We start from the raw sequence: 19,219 nt of genomic DNA, 5'->3' as shown, positions 1-19,219 counted from the left end.
CTCAGTTCCACGAGAACCTTCCCCTCGCCACACGGGCAGCGTCTAGTTCAGCCCCTCCCCGTCCGTGATGCAGTCTGGCAGCTCTGTCTCCTCAAGAAAGATCCCTGGCCCAGGGCCCGGGGCCCCTGGCATCCGACGCATCTCCGGCATCTTTCCCAGGCCGGCAGATGGGCCTTTCCTAGCCCTGCCCAGGGTCCTGGTCACTGCCCCCAACCACACGCAGCCCCAAGGCTAGAGGGGCACCGGAGGCCAGACAGGCCTCGGGGCAAACGGGTGGCAACTCGGGACTGGCACTCCAGAGCAGAGACCCTCTGGAACCTGAGCCTCTCCCGCTCCTTCAAGTTCTGCTGTTGTTTTCTTTATAAAAGACGCTCTATCCAGCACTCTTGTACTCGGAGCAGGACCGACCCCTGCTCCGTCCTCTGGTGCCAGGATCTAAGACAAGTATTTCACGGGCGGGGGAGTCGTCTGGCCGTGCTCTTGGCCTGTACCTCCCTCCTTCAGAAAGAAGGACGCTCAGCACAAGGTAAACCAGAATTCCCGTTCCCGGGGCCCCGCACGCGGCCACTGTCGGGCAGAGAGCGCCTAAGACACACGCTGGCACCGGCACCACTCGTGCACGAGCCACTCGGAGACGGACTCTGCACCTTCCCAGCCCCCAAGCAGCTTCTAGGTGCTTTACATCAGCTGTAGCGGGATGGACAAAGTCCTCCCCGTTCTGAAACTTAAGAGAAGTCACGTACACTCAACACTCTACAATTTCTTCACGAGATACAGCTGCAGGTTAAGCGTGAGCACACAACCCGCTAACGTCCCAGCTGGCGTCTCAGCGAGCCACTTCCCAGGCTTTTGCGCGTGTGCATCAGGCTGCACGTGACGCTGCCCGGGCCTCGCGCCCACCCCGGGGGGGGGCGCTCCGCACTCACCATCCAGCTTCATCTGCTCCGGGCAGTAGTAGTGGACCACGGCCAGGAGGGCGGCCCCGTCACTGCCGTCTCTCATCAGGTCTTCCAGCAGCGGGAAGTAGGGCGGCTGCCTCGCGGACAGGTGCTCTCGGCGATAGCGCACCTGCGGGCGAAAGGAGGAGAACGGTCCACGCGTGACGTGCCTCCACGACCCCGGCCGCTACGGGCAGGCCGTTAAATCTAGAACTGCCCCGATGCCCGCGGGATGATGTTTCGAACAATGGCGATCATATGGAAAAGCTCACACGCCTGGATGACGTACTCGGCCTTGGACACACACGTCAAGATCCAGGGAACTGAGCGCCACGGCCACACTTGGGGGACAGCAGTTAGCTGCTAACGGTGCCACGGCTGTCCCACGCTACAGGGCGCGTGAGACCGGATACGGAATGTGTGGCTACGCGACCAAAAGCCGCATCCTCTGAGCAAGCGAGAAACAAGTTAAGCAGTGACCGCCCTAATGCTCCGAAGACCCACCTGACTGTTCCTTTCCTCCGCATCATCGGCACGAACCTCAGCCAGTAAGAAAAACGCACAACAACGTTAACGTCTGGTCTGAGAAACTCCCCAAACCGGTTCGACAAAATTTCATAGAAAACATCCACCAGACCCTTTAATAACTGCAACGAAGCGTCAGGAAACCGAATGCACGGGAGGTGCCACGTAAAACAGGTGCTTTTCCAAGGTTTCCACACTTGCGCCTCTGGAGGGCAGGGTATGCACGCCACCCCGAGCCTCTCCGCGCGCCCCCACGGCACCGCGTCAGGTTCCGAGCGTGCAGACATGCAAGCCGTCTGGGGAAGGGGGGCCTGTCCCAGACGTCCTGCCGCGCACTCCGTCCCTCCTGCATTAACGCTTCCGGTCTGGACGCGCCTTCTCCAGCGGGAGAAAATACACGACAGAAGCGGGAGAGAGGAAACCAGCAGTCTGTGCTAACGACTGTGGGTCGCTGAGAGCTGCACAGATGGGTTCAGCCCGAAGAAAAACCATCTCTCGGCAGTCGAGAATTTAAAGTCGTCTGAATAAATACACAGGGTAATCGATGCTGGGATCGGGTATAAAACACGCCTAACGCATTCTTTCAAAACGGGAATGCGGTTTATTCTGTGTCACTCAAGTCTGTGTTGACGGAGACCTTAACTTGTTTCTCGAGGCCCGCGGCGGGCCCGGGGTGCGGCATGCAGGGCGTGGGGCATGCTCCAGGCCAGGCTTCCACACAGACCACACGGCACACATGGGACGGAGCATGGCATGCGGTGAAGCAAATGGTTTCTCCACTGAGCACAGATGGCATGTGTGTAACTAAAATCAGGGGACACAGCTGAACTCCGGGGCCCAGGGAGCCCGTGTAGGACCTTCGAGTCAGGTTCCTAAAACCTCCAGGCTGCAGAGCAGCGGGCTGAAGCATCCAAGCCTGCCGGCCTGGCCGCACCCGCCCGTGCTCGTCCTCACTGGCCCGTGTGCTGTGCGCTGGAGGCACAGCCATGGCCACCAGCGTCTCCAAGGAGACCTGGACGCTCACTGCCCTTGGTCACGGTTTTCAGCTTCTACAAACCCCTCCGCTGAGACTTTGCTTCCTACAGGACAGCTCCACTTCTGACGCTCTCTTCACTAAATAACACAAGTTCATACTTAGCGCTGTGGCCTTCAGGATTCGGGAAGTTAAGAGACATGTAAAGATTCACAAAAATGCTTTCCTCTTCTTTTGTTACCGATCCATCTCAAAGAGAAGCAAAATTATCCACAAAGTTGGCCACAAAGCAGAACATGTCACTGCTCACGTGGGTCGGATTTACCAGCTTAGAGCCGTGGTATTTCCTTTACGATAAAACTCTAAGGATAACCTGGTCTGGGTAATTAAACTAAAGGAACAGACAATTGAAGGGGTGTGCAAAAAGGTGTGTTCTAAGACTTCACTGCAAAATGCACCCCTTGGAGTAGCCGGTGTTTTTCCACAGGAATGGCGTTAGCACGCTGGTTCTGCTCCCAGAATGCACCACCAGGTGGGGAGCACAGCTAACGTGGTAGGTCCAAGTCACTAGCTCGTAACTTTCCTTTTACAGGAAGTTAACTTGGATCCCAGAAAGCCTGCATCCACGCTGACCTAACTCAGACCCTTTCCCCACCCCGGGCAGGTGGGCGGGCAGCAGGGGTGGTCCCAACACCCAGGGAGCTGTCCCTAGAGACAGAAGCCCCTCCCTCCCTTCCACAAGGCCCTTCGTCCTCGGATGACCCACATGACACTTCCTGAGAGAGATCGCATTAAATACCACCATCGGGGAAGGTAACATCAGGACCAAAAACGTAGACAGTAACTTGGGAAATGAGACTAGTCTCATTCCCTCCTTCTCTCCGGTGTCTGCGAGAAGAAAGAATGTACGTTCGTTCTCCCGTAAAAAGTAACTAAGCGTCCCTAAGAAGAAACACAACCCTCAGTCTCTAAAGTTACCTAAGAAACCTGGCAAAACCAAACTGGGCGCGTCTACGGAAAGCCTGCTGAGCCCAGAATCGCATTCTCGCTAGTACTGCAGGAAAGTGACAACAATACCAAGGAGGACATTGGACAAAAGAGGCAGGTTCAGGTGTGAGCAGCTGTTTAATGGAAGCGGGTGATTGCGACAGGATGGCCGTCTGGATGCAGCGGGTGCGCGGAGGTCACTTACGGGCACTAACTTCCAGTACCACTTGGAGGGGGACTGCGCGGGAAGCAGGGAAGGAAGGCAGGAGACGGTGTCAGCGGGCGGGCCGCGTCCGGACCGCGTCACGCACACTTTCACACAATATTCACAGGAGAGCCGGGTGTCCTCTGACAAGTGAGACCCGCCCAGGGCACATGACCTGGATGCCCTGTATCGTCACACGACCGAGGCGGAGGGGACACAGGCACCTCCGCGGGATGCTCGGCGTGAACCGGCCACCACAAAGGACAGCTGCCAACTGCAACTCGGGGGGTGCCAGGCGTGTCCCCTGTGCCCACGTGACGGACAAGGAGGCTCACAGACACGCGGCCCGGGGTGTGCTGCCCACGGCCTCCCCCCCAACCCCCCCACCGCCGGCAGTGAGAGGACCAGGTAAGGGGTCGCAAGAGACCACAGACGTGGCCGGGTCATATCTCATGCGCATTTAGGGGATGGGGATTCGGTCACACACCCGCTTGGCAAAAAACCACGATCACAGGGGAAGAAAAGGGCGGAAATGACCAGGACGCATAGCACACCACCTGTGTCATTTCCACATCCATCTGCCTGAATTCCACGCAGGCTCGCAGAGGCGCACCAGCGGCTACGCTGGACCTCACGGGGGACAGACGCGGTTTTCGAGGGCACCCTGGACAGGAGGCAATTTTCTCCCCATTTGGTGAATCTAGAAGCCAATTCCCAGGTTGTCCCGTACGCCCCGCCTCCTCGAGCTTCAATGCGCCCGACCTCTCCCTCACCTTCCCCAGTTAAATACAAGGCCACCCCCCCCCCCCCTTGCAGGGAGGAAAGAGGAGCACACGGTCACGCCCACCACCAGGGCCACTGGGCGGAGACCTGGGAACGCCCTCCGGGCCGAGTACAAAGAGGAAGCCAGTGGCGGACTCGACAAACTTCGTGACAACCGCGAGCGTCACCAGACGCGTTCCGGGAGGGTTAAGGGCACCCTTTACCTTTTGATGAGCCGGACTTTCCAATAACTGCTGTTTTAGCTTGACTTCTTTCTCTGTTATCTCTCTCATTTTAAGATTTACCTGAAGCAGAAAAAAATGCATTAAAAGGGTAACAACTTTCTCTGTGGGTTGTGTCGGTAGCTTCACCTCCCACCCAGAGAGCCCACCTCGCTCGTTTGCAGTCGGACTCTCAGACGCAGGTTGAGAATAAGTGGTTTCGGCCAATTACACAGATGCAGAAATACACACATTCCACGTGGTCTGTGCTGGGCGAGACCCCAGAGCTGGCCTGCAGTTGCAGGACACACTCTGTGCCTCCACACGCAGGCCACGCTCATGGCCGCCCACAACAGGGCCAATGAGCCACGCCACCGAATGCCCGAGGTGCTCAAACAACGCGAGCTGCCACCATCAGCAAATGCCGCCGGTAAGACAGTGTGGGGCAGACGCTCCCACCCAGGGCCTAGGGGGTGGCTCGCATGTTCCCTGACCGTTCACAAGTAACACCAGATAAACTTCAATCATAAAATGTAACCATGCGCTCCCTAGCTAACACTTCTTAGAACTTACTCTCTCCTGGAATGATTAACCCAACGATAAAATCAAAACTACAATTACAAAGTAACACCATGAGGAAAGACACTCATCAATACTTCAAGGACACGGTCAAAGCTATGAGATGAAAAGACACAGAACCGAATGTTTTACTAAACAAGAATACACATAAACGAACTCATGCAAATCGAATCAAGAAGGTAGAAAATTTGTTTTGAAAATACGGTAAGAGGAAAATCAATACAGATAAATTTTAAAACAAATGAATCAGAATAGATAGTGGGGGTGCCTGGGGGGCTCTGTCGGTGGAGCGTCCTCCTTCGGCTCAGGCCATGGTCTCGCGGTTCGTGGGTCCAAGCCCCGCGTCAGGCTCTGTGCTGACGGCTCGGAGCCTGAAGCCCGCTTCGGATTCTGGGTCTCCCTCTCTCTCTGCCCCTCCCCCGCTCACACTCTTTTTCTCAAAAATAGGTATTCAAAAAATTCTTCTTTGAAGGATAGACAGATGGATAATATAGCAAGTATTATAAAACATTATTTGTAAAATCTGGGTGGTAGGCACATTCATGTTCTCTGTGTATCTCTTCATGTTCCGCAATTCTTCACAATAAAACCTTTTCACACGATGTGTTTCTGTCATATGCGAGAGTTTTCTAATACGGAAAAGGATTTTCTGATTAGATTGATGGCGATACCAACGAATGTAATCTTTGATACCGTTCATGAAACGTGACAACGTCGCAAAGATCTACACAGCCCTCCCTGAAACTATTTTCCGAATGACCAATGCGCGACGTTACCAAGACACAGGGACTAAAAGAGCCAGGAAGGACGCAAGAGCCACAAGTGGACTTTAATATAACCGAGGACAAAGGTCATGGAGTTAGTATCCAGAACATGCAGAAGAATTCTCCTAACAATAAAAAGACAGAGGATCTGAAAAGGTGTCTCTCCGGAGGAGACCTGCAGGTGGCCACGCGCACGAACTCACAGGGGCTCCCCGCGAAGGAGATTCGCACGAACTCGCAGGGGCTCCCCACCGAAGGAGATTCGAACCTGAACCGCAAGACAACACCTCACACCCTCCAGAACGGCTAGAATCAGACAATCAGAAAGCAAGCGTCCGTGAGGACGTGGGACACTGGAGACCGGAGACACCGCCGAAAAGGTAAGAAATGGCGAGGCTGCTCTTCAAAAAGGTCAAGTTTCCACACGCTTCGGCGATCCCGTCCCCAAACACCCAAGAAACAGGACAGCACAGCACACAAACCTCGTCCACAACGACCGCAGCAGCATCCACGAGGGCGGAGGACGGGCGCAAGCGTCCCCCGGCCGAGGAGCGGCACGTCCGCCACACGAGGGGGCGGAGCACCGTCGCGGGCCACGACACACTCCGGCACGGGTGACAGCTGAAAACGCAACGCTGAGTGCGGGCGGCCAGACGCAAAAGGCTACCAAGCGTAGGACCGCGCTGACCCGAAATGCCACGGTCAGCAAGGGTGCAGACAGGAGGCAGACCCGGGGCGGCCAGGGGCCGGGGCGGGGATGGGCAGTGAGCGCCGACGGGAACTCTCCGGATGTGATCAGAACGTTTGGAACTGGCGATGACAGCTGTACGACTTTGTGAATATATTAAACACCACTGAACTGGAGACTTCAAAATACTGCGTTTTATAACCTCAATCTTATCCCAAAATTTTTTAAGGAGCTGATAAGAGTTTCAAGCTCCATACTGCAATTAACCTCTGAGAAACTACTACCTGTCAAGTTTTGGTGTCGAATCAAAAGCAAACGAGCACGCGGACTTGCAGGCAAGAGGGAGGAGCGGGGCGACCCTAAGTCCCCGCTCGTCAGTGCAGACGACCCAGAAAACGGCCCGCAGACCGGCAGGACAGACCCCACGGCTAACCATGCAGAAGCGGCCGCCTGGACATCAGAAGGGAGGACGGCATTCTGCCACACCGTAATCTCAACAGAACGTAACGGCGCTCACTCTCCCACCCACACGTACTTAGGAAGCCAGACCATCTTCGCGTGTTCCCACGCAAACGCTCTGGAAAGGCAGGCAAGAGAGTCCGGCTTCCCTTGCGGTAAGCCAGATATTAAAGAATCGTACAAATTTGTAAAATACCATTTCCTCTTTCAGAAAATATAGTTATTTTTGGTAAAAAAAAAAAAAAAAAGGAATACGTTATTTATATTAATATGAAATGAGTTTTGTTATTTTTAAGCAAATTAATAAAAATTTTAAATTTTGTGGTTTTTTTAATGTTTATTTTTGAGAGAGAGAGTGTGAGTGGCAGAGGGGCAGAGAGAGAAGGAGACACAGAATCCGAAGCAGGCTCCAGGCTCCGAGCTGTCAGCACAGAGCCCGACACGGGGCTCAAACCCACGAAGCCAAACTCAATGCTTAACCAACTGAGCCACCCAGGCGCCCCAATGTTTATTTATTTTTGAGTGACAGACAGACAGAGCATGAGTGGGGAGGGGCAGAGAGAGGGGGACACGGAACCCGAAACAGGCTCCGGGCTCCCAGCTGTCAGCACAGAGCCCGACGCGGGGCTCGAGCCCACGAACCGCGAGATCATGACCTGAGCCGAAGTCGGACGCTTAGCCGACTGAGCCACCCAGGCGCCCCTAAATTTTCTTGTTTTTAATGTATAACATGATAAATACTGACAGATTAACTTTTTTTAATTCTTTATAATCCAGTTTTTTTAAGCGTGTAAAAGGGGACCTAAGACCAAAAGTTTGAGAGCTCCTTATCTACACAGAGGAACGAAGGGGAACAGAAATGGAAACTACGTGGATAAACATTCCCTAGTTCCAATCACCTTAAAACAAGCCTAACCGGACAAGCGCTGAGAACACAAGTCCCGTGATTTCGCTGAGGCTGCAGCAAAGCAGGTGGCAGTGGCACAGCGGCCAGGGAGGCAGAGAGGTCATCGCCGATGAGCCGAGGGACACGGCGTCACCCTGCCTGAGGGCAGACGGTGGGGACTAAAGCCTGGACCAGCCCCAAGAACTCCCGGAGAGAAGGGAGTGCCAAAAGATGCCCAGCCTAAAATAAGCCAGAAGAGAAGAGAGAAGAAGACAAAATGAGACGGATGGAAAGCCGACAGCATGTCAGCCCGAGAGACCTCAACCATCACGTTAAATAGAACTGGTCTAAACAACAAGGCAGATTCTCGGACTGAATAAAAGAGCAGGGCCAACTCCACAGGGTCCGTAGGAAACTCGCGTTAGGGAGCGCCTGGGGGGGCTCAGTTGGCTGAGCAGCTAACTCTCGACTTCCGCTCAGGCCGTGATCTTGTAGTTCGTGAGTTCTAGCCACGAGTTGGGCTCTACGCTGACAGTGCGACCGCGCGGGGCCTGCTTCTGATTCTTTCTCTCCCTCTCTCTGCCCCTCCCCTACTCGTGCTTGCTCGCTCGCGCTCTCTCTCTCTCTCTCTCTCTCTCAAAATAAATAAACTTAAAACCAACGTTTTTTTAAATAAACAAACTCGTTTTAAGTAGAAAGAAAACAAGAGGGGCACCTGGGGGGCTCAGTAGAAAGAGGATCTGACTCTTGATCTCATAGTTCCAGAGATCAAGCCCCGAGACAGGCTCTGTCTGCACTGACAGCTCAGAGCCTGCTTGGAATTCTCTCTGCCCCTTCCCCACTCACACTCACTCTCTTTCTCAAAACAAATACATAAACTTGAAAGAAAGAGAAAGGAAGAAAGAAAAAGGAAGGAAGGAAGGAAGGAAGGAAGGAAGGAAGGAAGGAAGGAAGGGAGGGAGGGAGGGAGGGAGAGAGAGAGAGAGACACCATGAGAGGGGCTCCTGGCAGGCTCAGTCGGTGGAATGTGCACCTGGGGATCTTGGGGTCATGAGTTCGACCCCACTGGGTGTCGGGATTACTAAAAAATTAAATTTAATTGATTAAATCATTAAAAGAGAAGAAATTAAATAGAAAACAATAGAAGAAACCAGTAAAAACCTAAAGCAGGTTTTTAGATTAGAGAGACTGACAAGCCAGACCAACCCGAGGGAAGGAAAAAAAGTGACAGAAATCACCTGGAGCAAGAAAACACCAGGGGGCATCGTTACAGGCACACGTACACACGTTTAAAGGACAGTCATTTAATTCAACGAGGAAAACACAGCTGAGAAATTCCTTGAAAATCACGGGCTCCCAAAACGGACACAGAATTAAATACAAAACCTGAAATCGTGCAAAATATCGGAACACACACCTAACAAAACATACACAGGTGTGTTCAGCGGCGAGGGGCACGCAAATGAAAACCGCGGGAGGACAGCCCCACACATCCGCTCGACGGCTACCGCTGGCAGACAGACTGTCGCACGTGCTGGCACAAGCCTGGAGCGGCTGGAATTCTCTTACTGGCGCTGCTCAAAGTGCTGCCATCACTTTGGGAAATACCTGGGCAGTTCCTCCTAACGTTGAATGCGACTTTATCACCAACCCAGCAATTCTATGCCTAAGTATGTGACCCAAAGAAAGGAATACGTGTCTCGGGTAAGACTTGTACACACAGGTTCCCGGCAGCCTTCGTCAGCACAGACCAGAACTGGAAATGACCGCAGCGTCCACCGGCAGGGGAACGGGTAAACCGTGGTCTGTTCGCGCGATGGAACTCTCCAGAGTGTAAAAAGAAAACCACTGCCAGATGCACTAACACAGATTAACTTCAGAATCACTTTGTTCCGTGAAGGGTACATACGCATGACCCAGTTTTATCAAAACCCAGAAGAGGTAAAACTAACTTCTAACTGTAGAAAGCACATCAGGGGCGATCTGGGCTGGAGGGCAAACCGCAAAGGGAAACAGAAGAACTCATTTAGGGCGATGGAAATGGTGCCTTGTGGCGAATGTTAAACAGCAGTCACTGGTCAAACTCAAAGAACTGGGCCCGTTCGCTGCGTGCGAATCATACAGCAGTGAAGCCGGGTTTTGTCTTTCAAAGACTACAGCAACGGGCTGGGCAGCGGTAAAAACGTCAAAAGCCACAGCAAGACGGTCACGGTAAAAGGCCACAACTCTGGGGACAGAGGACAGCTCAGTCCCTCACACAAAGAGCAGGGAATCTGGGGGACAGCTTGGTGGTAGCCCCAATCCTGGGGAGGGCAATTTATACCCCCCAGAGGGCCTGATCATCTAGGGGGAGGAGGGAGGAGGGAGGAGGGAGGGGGAGGGGGAGAGGGAGAGTGGTCCCTGGAAGTGATGCACATAAAAAGAGAAAGAAACTCACAGCAGTCACCTGACAGGCCTGACTGTGACTCCAGAGCTGCGGAAGAGGAGCTTTGGAGCTGCGGAGAGCACCCAGACACAGAGCCAAACACGAAAAGGAAGCGAACCCACAAAAATACCTTCACGAGTGAAAATGGCCAGCACGGAGGTGAGAGAGCTTAAATGTGCACTATTCACACAGCAGAAATCTTGGGAACATTATCCACAACCACAGTTTCAAAGGAGATCCAGATCTTATGAGGCATCAAAGACTGACGCTGAAGGGAAAACTCACCGCACGTGAACCCACAGGAGCCCGAACCTTATCAAACATGGAGGCTGCTTTCGGTGGGGAGAGAACCCAGCCGCCAAATGAAGGTGGGAAGGCTTCTGGACCCGGCTCTAAACTGTCAGGCACCAGAGGACCCACACTGCAGAGGCCACGGCCACTCTCCCTGAAGGAAAAGCTTGGGGGAGCTGACACCTCCTCTGAGTCCAGGGAAAGACCCTCAGTACACAAAGCATAGAGGCACATCTCACCCCGCATCAGAGCTCACATCCGAGAGGAGCCCCTTGAGCAAGTGTCGGAAACCTCCTCAGCGAGCGCACCCCTCATCTGACACCGTGAACCCGTGCCGGAAAGAAACCACACGGAGGCAGCAAGTGTGGGGGAGCCCTTGGCCAGAGCTCACCGCTCAGTCGACATCAGAGAATGAGAACACACACAAGGGAAAATCTATCAACGTAAGAAACTCAGTTCATTTGGAAATGCTAAGGAAATACAAAATTTGGAAAACACTGAATAAAACGATAAATATTAGGCAAGGACCAGAAAGGCCACAAAAAAACAAAGCAAGTACCAACTCCAGGAAAACCGAAGTGTGGCACAAGAAAAGGGACGTGAGCTGTTGAAAAGTCATACCTGGTCATCTGACTACAGATCCAACCACAGTAGGCCGTGTGACCACAGTGGACCAGCAGGGACCGGACGGGAGGGTCACGTGAGCTAGCAGTAAATCAGAAGGCAACGCCCGCCAGAGGCCGATGCAGAGTCAGAAATACAGTGCACCTCTTTGAAAGACAGAGGTTAACACCGGAAAATGCACGTCAGCAGATAAAGGCTGCACCACATGAAGATCATCTTCCACACATCAGCCAAGTCCACAGGCAAACGGGCGGCAGTAACCTGGAAAATCCTCTACACAAATACGGCAAACAGGCAACGCCCTTAATGGGATTAGGAGAAACTTGATCAGGCACGGGAGAAAAGGAATGCGCCCCTCCCCCAAAGAAATATGGCCAAAGATCACAGACAAGTAATTTATCAAAGAGAAAGACAAACAGCCAAACGTACACTCTCTCTTAAACTTCAACTTTACCAGTAAATGAAGAAATGAGAGTAGAAGATGACACTATTCCCCACCTTTAAAAAATGGGAGGGGTGCCCGGGTGGCTCAGTCGGTTGTGTCCGACTTCAGCTCAGGTCACGATCTCGCGGTTTGTGAGTTCGAGCCCCACGTCGGGCTCTGTGCGGAAAGCTCAGAGCCTGGAGCCTGCGTCCGACTCTGTGTCCCTCCCTCTCTCTGCCCCTCTCCTGCTCATGCTGTTTCTCTCTCTCTCAATAATAAATAAATGTCAAAAACATTTATTTTTTTTATTAAACTCATTATTTATTTTTTATTAAAAAATTAAAATTAAAATTAAAAATAGCAAATATTCTTTTACTAATATCCAATCTATGGGAAATCATGGAAAAAGACACCTCGACGGACTAAGAGTACGAAAAAGATACTATAGTCTTTATGGTCAGAAATTTGGCAAAAACCAATCAAAACCAATCAAAAGCCTTTACAAATGAACCTCAGCCATGTGGCCACCACTGTCCGCCCATTACACGTGGGAGGGAAATGCCCGTGGTCGCCTACAGAGCCCGGTGCCTGAGACAACAGCAGGCGGGCGCTGAAGCCGGCCCTGGAGGGACCCGTCCCCATCCTGCCAAAGGCCTCCGCTTCCGGCCCAGCACCTGGGAGCGCCTAGCTGTGCTTTGAAGCCTGGGTCTTACACCTAAAAAAACTATGAGGATTTATTCTTTTTTTAAGTTTATTTATTTCTGAGAAAGAGCACAGGCGGGGGAGGGGCAGAGAGAGGGGGGTACAGAGGATCCAAAGCAGGCTCTGAGATGACGGCAGACAGCCCCATGTGGGGCTCAAACTCACGAACGGTGAGATCACAACCTGAGCCGAAGTCGGACGCGCAACCAACGGAGCCACCCAGGTGCCCTAAAAATTATGAGAATTTATGTTAAAACGTGTGTGTAGGCGGCAAGGTTATGGGGAGTTTATATTTCATTTTATTTGCTTATTGTATTTTCCAGCTTTTCTATAATGACGTCATTTCATTTATTAGAAGGAAAAACCGGGGCGCCTGGGTGGCTCAGTGGGTTAAGCGGCCGACTTTGGCCCAGGTCAGAATCTCACAGTTCGTGAGTCGGGGCCCCGCATCGGGCTCTGTGCTGACAGCTCCGAGCCTCAAGCCTGCTTTGGATTCTCTCTCTCTCTCTCTCTCTCTCTGCCCCTCCGCCACTCACGTGCTCACTCTCTCTCAAAAATGAAAATAAGGAGAAGCCAATAAAAGTTATCAGAGAGAAACAAGTTAGAACCTGGATTTTGCAGGGAGGAAAGGTGTAGCACAGGGCATACAGTCAAGTCCCCTGACGAGGCTGTGTGGCGACAGCTGGCAGCTACACTTGTTGAATCACCACGCTGGGCACCGGAAACGAACGGAACACCGCAGGTCAGTGGCTGAAAACACACACGTGAACTCGTGGCTACAGGAAGGCCGTGTCGGGATTACAGAGCTATCAGCCAGGGCTCAGTTTCCTCTGGAAATGTGCACCGGTCCCGAACATCCTTCCTTAACCACGTTCCCGTGGTTCCCGTGGTTCCTGTGGTTCCCACTTCCCACAGGCACGGTATTCTGCACGGCCAGGGGGCAGGTGAGACACGGTGCCCACCACCAGGAGGCAAACTTATGGGCACTGGCCAGCGTCTGAGTCCAGATGTTGCAGCGAACCCTGGAAAAGCCCTCTACCCCACCCGGCAATCGGGGATTTAAGGGGGTCTGCCCACGGACTGGATTCCCCCACCCCACCTCCGGGTAACCAAGTAAACAGCAGGGCAAGCGTCTTAGCTGGAAGTCACAACACGCACTTGACGTAAGGCCTTGCTCGTCACAACCACGGAGGGGGCCCTCTCAGGGGAGCCGGCACACGCGCCACGGCCTGGCTTTGCCACGTTCAACTAATTCCACAGCCACTGATTTTTACTTGGTCTCTCATAAAGCCTTACGTTATAAAGAACACGTACACAAACCATATAAGGAAATAATTTAAATCTTGTGGGCAGACTAACACAACTACTTAAGTTTATTTATTCGGTGGGGTGGGAGGGGCAGAGAGAGAGGGAGAGAGTCCCAAGTGGGGTCACGCTGTCAGCGCAGAGCCCGACGTGGGGCTCAATCCCACGAACCGTGAGATCATGACCTGAACTTCAATCGAGAGTGGGACGCCTCGCCGACCGAGCCCCCCAGACGGTTGTCTCACCTGCCCCAAGACAACTCTACGAGGGGCTGCCCTGCCTTCCACGTCCTCACTCCGTTAGCTAAGTGTCCCCAGTTGAACACCTTTTTACACACAGAGACGCTTCACGACCAAACTGTTGTGGAAAGGTAACCCTATGAATAATCCCGTGCCACTGAAAATACCCTCTCTATGCTTGTGTGAAAGATCACGCTGTAAGCTCCTAAACGTAAAAAGAGAAAACACTTAGGAAGACACCGCTTTTCTCTTCATAATCAAAACGCCTCTGAACTCGAGCACCCCTTCGGTGCACAGAGACCCCGAGATGAAAATAACAAGAACGTAGTAATTCAAACCGCGGCCACGCTCCGCGTGCTCACGAGGACACCTGTTTGTTCTGTCTGGACAGGAGCAGACGTGCTTCTGGACACAGCACATCCATCTGCCGCTCCTGGGGCCCCTGCCGGCGCCCGGTTCTCGGGCGACACACGAAGCGGGCGCAGCTCTCGGGGGAGGACCTGCCACCAGGGAGCGCCCCGGCCCGCTCGGGCCGCTCGAGGAGACGACCCGCGGCCACAGTCCTCACACCGGCCACGGCTCCCAGCACTGACCTTGTTGACCCAGAACACCATGGCGTCCTCGAGGTCGTACGGAAGCTCTTTCGAGGCGCTGAACGTTGAGAAGCGCTTGACGCTGGCCACCACCTTCTCGATGCTGATCATCTCCACGGTGTAGGCCATCATGAGGGCGTCCACCATCGCCATGTGGGCACTCTGGGAGCAGAGGCAACAGTTAGGGTGGCCCAAGCCCACCTCACCTCCGCGGCAACCTGGCGAGCCCCAGGGGCTGGCGGAGGGGAAAGGTACAAGCACAGAGAGATGCGCCCAAAGCTGCATGACCGCGAACAGGGCCCGGGGTTCCAGCAGGAGCCCTGCTGCCGAAAGTCCGCCACGCCTTTGCACCGTCTCCTCCCAGAACCCGAGGAACATCCCGTTGACCCACAGCGCGTCCTCCGCGAAACCCACGCGTGAAAAGCCACAGAGCCCAAGTCGCCAGAGAACAGCCAAAACCCAGTGACGTGGGAGGCACCCAAACTGGCCGACCTAGGGCAGTCTGGAAAAGTCACATCGACGGTGCGGCTTCCAGAGTAAAGGGGGGAGGGGGGAAAACGGAGTCTTTTCTTCTTTATTTGGACACAAAAATACAATGCGCGTGAACAACCTAACAGAATAGGCCCGACAGCTGCACGTCACAACGGCCGTGAAATATCTGCCTCCGGACGTTTTCGTTAACGTGCCTCGACTTACCCTCCGGCGCACAGAGGGCTCGTAAGGAGGAAGAGAGCTGACGGGGAGCTGCTCTTTCCCCGTCCTCCACAAGTCACAGGCACTTCAAGACACACAGCTCAGGAGACCGCCGCGCAGCCGCGAGCCCCGCCACCCAGCCGGACGCTCCCACCATCTGCACCGCGGAGGGCCGGCTGGCGGGACGACAGGCCGGGGCGCCGCACGAGTGCCCGCGGTAGAAGCAGTCACGGTCGGTGACAGACCCTGCCTCCCCCCCCGCCCCCCCACCACAGGACACTCACCATCTTTATGGGTGCGTGGCTGAGGTCGGGATCCGTCACGGGGGTGTCGTCACTCTCCATCACGTAGATCCCTTTCCGGGACAGGGCCTGGATGACAGACTGGTGTCCCTGTAAGGCCGCCACCTGGTCCCCCTTCAGGATGAGGCTGCACACACGGCAGTAGAGCTCGCTGGACAGCAGGAGCTTGATGACGGGCGGCTTGATGTGCTCCTGCTCATACTGGTCAATGTAAAAGGGGTCCCTGAGGTCCTCGGGGATGTTATCTGAGCCAAGAAGAGACCGGCACGTGAGCATGATGCCAACAGGGGACAGAGCTGCCGTCAATCACGACGGGCACCTAACCACATAAAAAGACCCCATCGTCTCCTCGGGCAAAGGCGACCCGGCTGCCGACACCGCCTGGGCGTGTGGGCGACGCGCTCGCCTTAGTGACGTGGCCGCCACGACCTCCAGGGGTGACTCTCCTGCCAGACGGCAGCGAGAAGCACGTGTGGGAGCCCTAAGCAGGGAGCGAAGCCCAGGGGAAACCGAGATGCGAGCCGGCTGGACTGCACGGCACCCGGTCACGCCACGGGGGCCACGCGTGGCACAGGCAACACGCAGGCCCTCGTCACCCTGCAGACGGCGCGGGGCACACGTAGCACGGGTCCCGGGGAGGAGGTCAAGCGCGCCCTTTCCTGAGGTCACACTGGACACGACAGCGAGGCCCGACACCACAGCCAGGCCCGCAGGCACCGTGACAAAGGCACGACCGCAGGGACAGGCCCTCACCTGACCCCGGGCCAGGCAGCACTCGACGCCACGCAAGCCATGTGACTTAAGCACGCGGCAACTGTCAAGCTGAGACTCTCGTCCCTGCGTTACTAACGGGAAAACGGAGGCATGGGGAGAGCGTGCCATGTGCCCAAGGCCCCGAGCGGCAGAAGCCGACTGTGAATCCGGCCTGACTCACAGGTCTACGCCACCTCCCACACAAACACACCAGCCACACGTGCACCGCTGGGGACGCTCAGTTGCTAAACGGCTGGAGCATGGTCTCCCCAAGTGTCCCTCACACTTGCCCTGCAAGATGTCCATCGCTGTGCCCCCAAAGGGATGGCAGACCGGAAAACATGAAACTGCGCAGGCTAAGGCTGATCTCCTTCAGTGAGGCCCCCAGACCTGAGACCGCCCTCTGGATGCTCTGGAACAACCCTGGCTGTCAAAGAGTTCAGACAGGCCTGGTCTCTCCAAGGACACCGGGGAAGGGCACCCATGGCACCTAGTGCCGAGACCCGGGGCGCCAGCGCGTCCTCTCCCCGCACAGTCCGGGCTCTCTGCGGCGACCTGGCGAGTGGCCTCCAACAGTGGCCTCTGCCTCCCCACCACCCCCCCACCCCCATCCTCACTGTCCTCATCACAGACTCTTTTCTCGGGGCCCTGAATCACTTCCTTGTGGGTGTGGGGCTCCTCGGTTCCCCACTGGCTCTCCTAACAGTGGCTAACATTCACACTGCCCTTCTGTTTGCAAGGCCTCGGTTCACATCGCCCGTGACTGTGACTGACACCGTGGCAGCCCTGTGGGCACACGGACCCAGCCCTTCCGAGGCGGGAGGGACACACCCTTGGCTCAGGGTCAAAAGGACCCTGTCAGAGCCCATCCTATTTTAAAATCACCCAGAGTTCTGAGACAGAAGAGGTCATCCCGACCACAGAGCCCCAGGGCAAAATGCCGTGGGAAGATTTCTGCTGCCTTTGTAGGCAGGGTGACTTGTGAGTGGGGGGCCGAGGGAGGGACAGTAGCCGGCCCCACGCGCACGGGAGTGCGCCGTCCCAGAGAGCAGACGGCAGCCCGGGAGGACACCCACACGGACGATGCAGGACCTGGTTCTGACGGACGGGAGTCCAGGATGGGAGTCGAGGAGGTCGCGGGGCCAGGGGGTCCGCCAGCCTAGTCCGCTTTCAGGTGCAAGAGGCCAGGCTGACTTCGGGCAGCGGGGACTGGGACGCAGGGACCCAGGCCCACCCCGTCCTCCTCCTCTCCCCACGCCTGTCCCAGCTCCATCGCCTCTGCTATGGAGAGGCTTCCATCGTTCCCTCACCTCTCCAGGACTGGAAGGGCGCAGGTGACTTCAGTCAGTCTCGTGGCTTGAAGCACGGGCGTGTTGTCACCGTGAACACACGTCCTGACCCCAGCCACTTCCCTGGGTCTCCGTCCCTCTGCCCCTTAAGGTCCGCGCGACGGGCTGGCGGGCACGACGGGCTGGTGGGCACGACGGGCTGGTGGGCACGGGGCCTAATCCGCCTGCAGGGGAACTCCACCTCCCAACCTGCCCCTCCCGGCCTCATCTCAAGGTCAGCCCTCACGAAAAGTTTCAGGGTCACCCAGTTCTCCTCCTGCCAAAGCCCTAGCAACTCTGGCTGACCCGCCCCCCCCTCCTTTTTTGTGTTTACTTTTTTGTTGTTTTTATTATGTACTGCACTGACGTGCTGCATAACCCTCTAGAAGGGGTAGACGAGCATAACCGAGTTATTCTCATCAACCGGGAAAAGGCTCCCTTAATCAATATCCTCCACGTCCTTTGACACAAAGTAACGATGAACTCCAGAGACCTGCCTATCCAACTCCACTAACACGGACAGGAGACAAGCCTTTCTTCCTCGCCCCCAGGACCGAGCCCGGGGATGTGCACAGTGGCTGTGCTGGGGATGAGCAGCACACGGCCAGGACACCGATCCCGGGCACAATCTCGAACGACATCGTGCCGCAGTTGCTGGGGCCACACTCTTCCTTCCTGGCCCCCTAAAGGTGGTGACCCAGCCTCCTAGCCAGAAAACAACAGCTTGAGGCCACGCCACAGCCACCGCCATGCCACCGTCCCCTCAGCGCCGGCCCCCTCGCCTCTCAGATTACCGATGGGCTCCCCTCCAGGACAGCAGAGACCTGCAGGCCTCAGGACAGAAAGGTCCCTTAGGGTCACAGCTCTGGGAGGAGGGGATGGGACACAGGCACAAACGGAGGGTTGGCTGCAGGAAGGACAGGCGTCCAGGGGCACAGGTTCAGAAAGACACAGCCTACCCACACCCGGGAACCTGGAGAGGCTGGACGGAACCGCAGCCAGGGCTCTGAAGCAGCTTTTCTGTCTACCCAGGAGAAAGGTTTCCACGGGCGGCCCACTTGGTGGAACTTTCAAGACTAATCGATATAAATTGACTCGGATAACCCACTTTTCAATTACACCTGAACACGCACGTATGAATCACAGACCTGATCCCCATAAACTCCACATTTACGGGAAGACGACATGTCGAGTGCAGGGAAGCGCTCCGGACACCGTGTGGCTGCGCCTCCCCCCCCCCCCGGCCCCCCAGCCCCTGCGCCCCCCGCCCCCCTTCAGGGCAGCCTCTGCCCTCAGCCGTGGGCGGAGGGGGGCCAGTTACTGTGCTTCAGCAGGTCAACTGCTGCAGGGGCTTTATGCGCCAGCTGTGAATTTCCCTCTCAGTTTTACTAAAACCGACAACTGTTTAAAAGACGACTTTGCAAGTGCCTCATGGCTACTGCCAGGGACTTAGTTTTCGTTCCCTCTACAAACTGCAAAGACGATTTGTCAGAATCACTCCTGTGCGGAGCCGTCATTTACTGAGCACCTACTGTGAGCCAAAGACGCACAGA

The 19,219-nt window shown here is 55.3% G+C and overlaps 1 protein-coding gene across 2 annotated transcripts in view; it reads right to left on the bottom strand.

Annotated features, from left to right (window-relative positions):
- The window catches only part of CAMSAP1 (calmodulin regulated spectrin associated protein 1), a 59,022-nt gene that overhangs the window by 22,805 nt on the left and 16,998 nt on the right, over positions 1–19,219 (bottom strand). The window contains exons 3-7 of one of the 2 annotated variants that reach the window (XM_027051829.2): positions 15,568–15,830; positions 14,591–14,752; positions 4,615–4,695; positions 3,629–3,661; positions 927–1,068 (exon numbers count right to left, since the gene is read on the bottom strand). In XM_027051829.2, coding sequence (XP_026907630.1) covers positions 927–1,068; positions 3,629–3,661; positions 4,615–4,695; positions 14,591–14,752; positions 15,568–15,830 — 681 coding nt within the window. The remainder of the gene's footprint in view (positions 1–926; positions 1,069–3,628; positions 3,662–4,614; positions 4,696–14,590; positions 14,753–15,567; positions 15,831–19,219) is intronic. The other variant, XM_027051830.2, reaches the window with a different exon arrangement.

Source organism: Acinonyx jubatus, chromosome D4, assembly GCF_027475565.1.
Source record: "Acinonyx jubatus isolate Ajub_Pintada_27869175 chromosome D4, VMU_Ajub_asm_v1.0, whole genome shotgun sequence".
In the NCBI taxonomy this organism is placed as follows: domain Eukaryota; kingdom Metazoa; phylum Chordata; class Mammalia; order Carnivora; family Felidae; genus Acinonyx; species Acinonyx jubatus.
The sequence above is the reverse complement of the archived record's forward strand: the minus strand, read 5'-3'. Positions and strand labels throughout refer to the sequence as shown.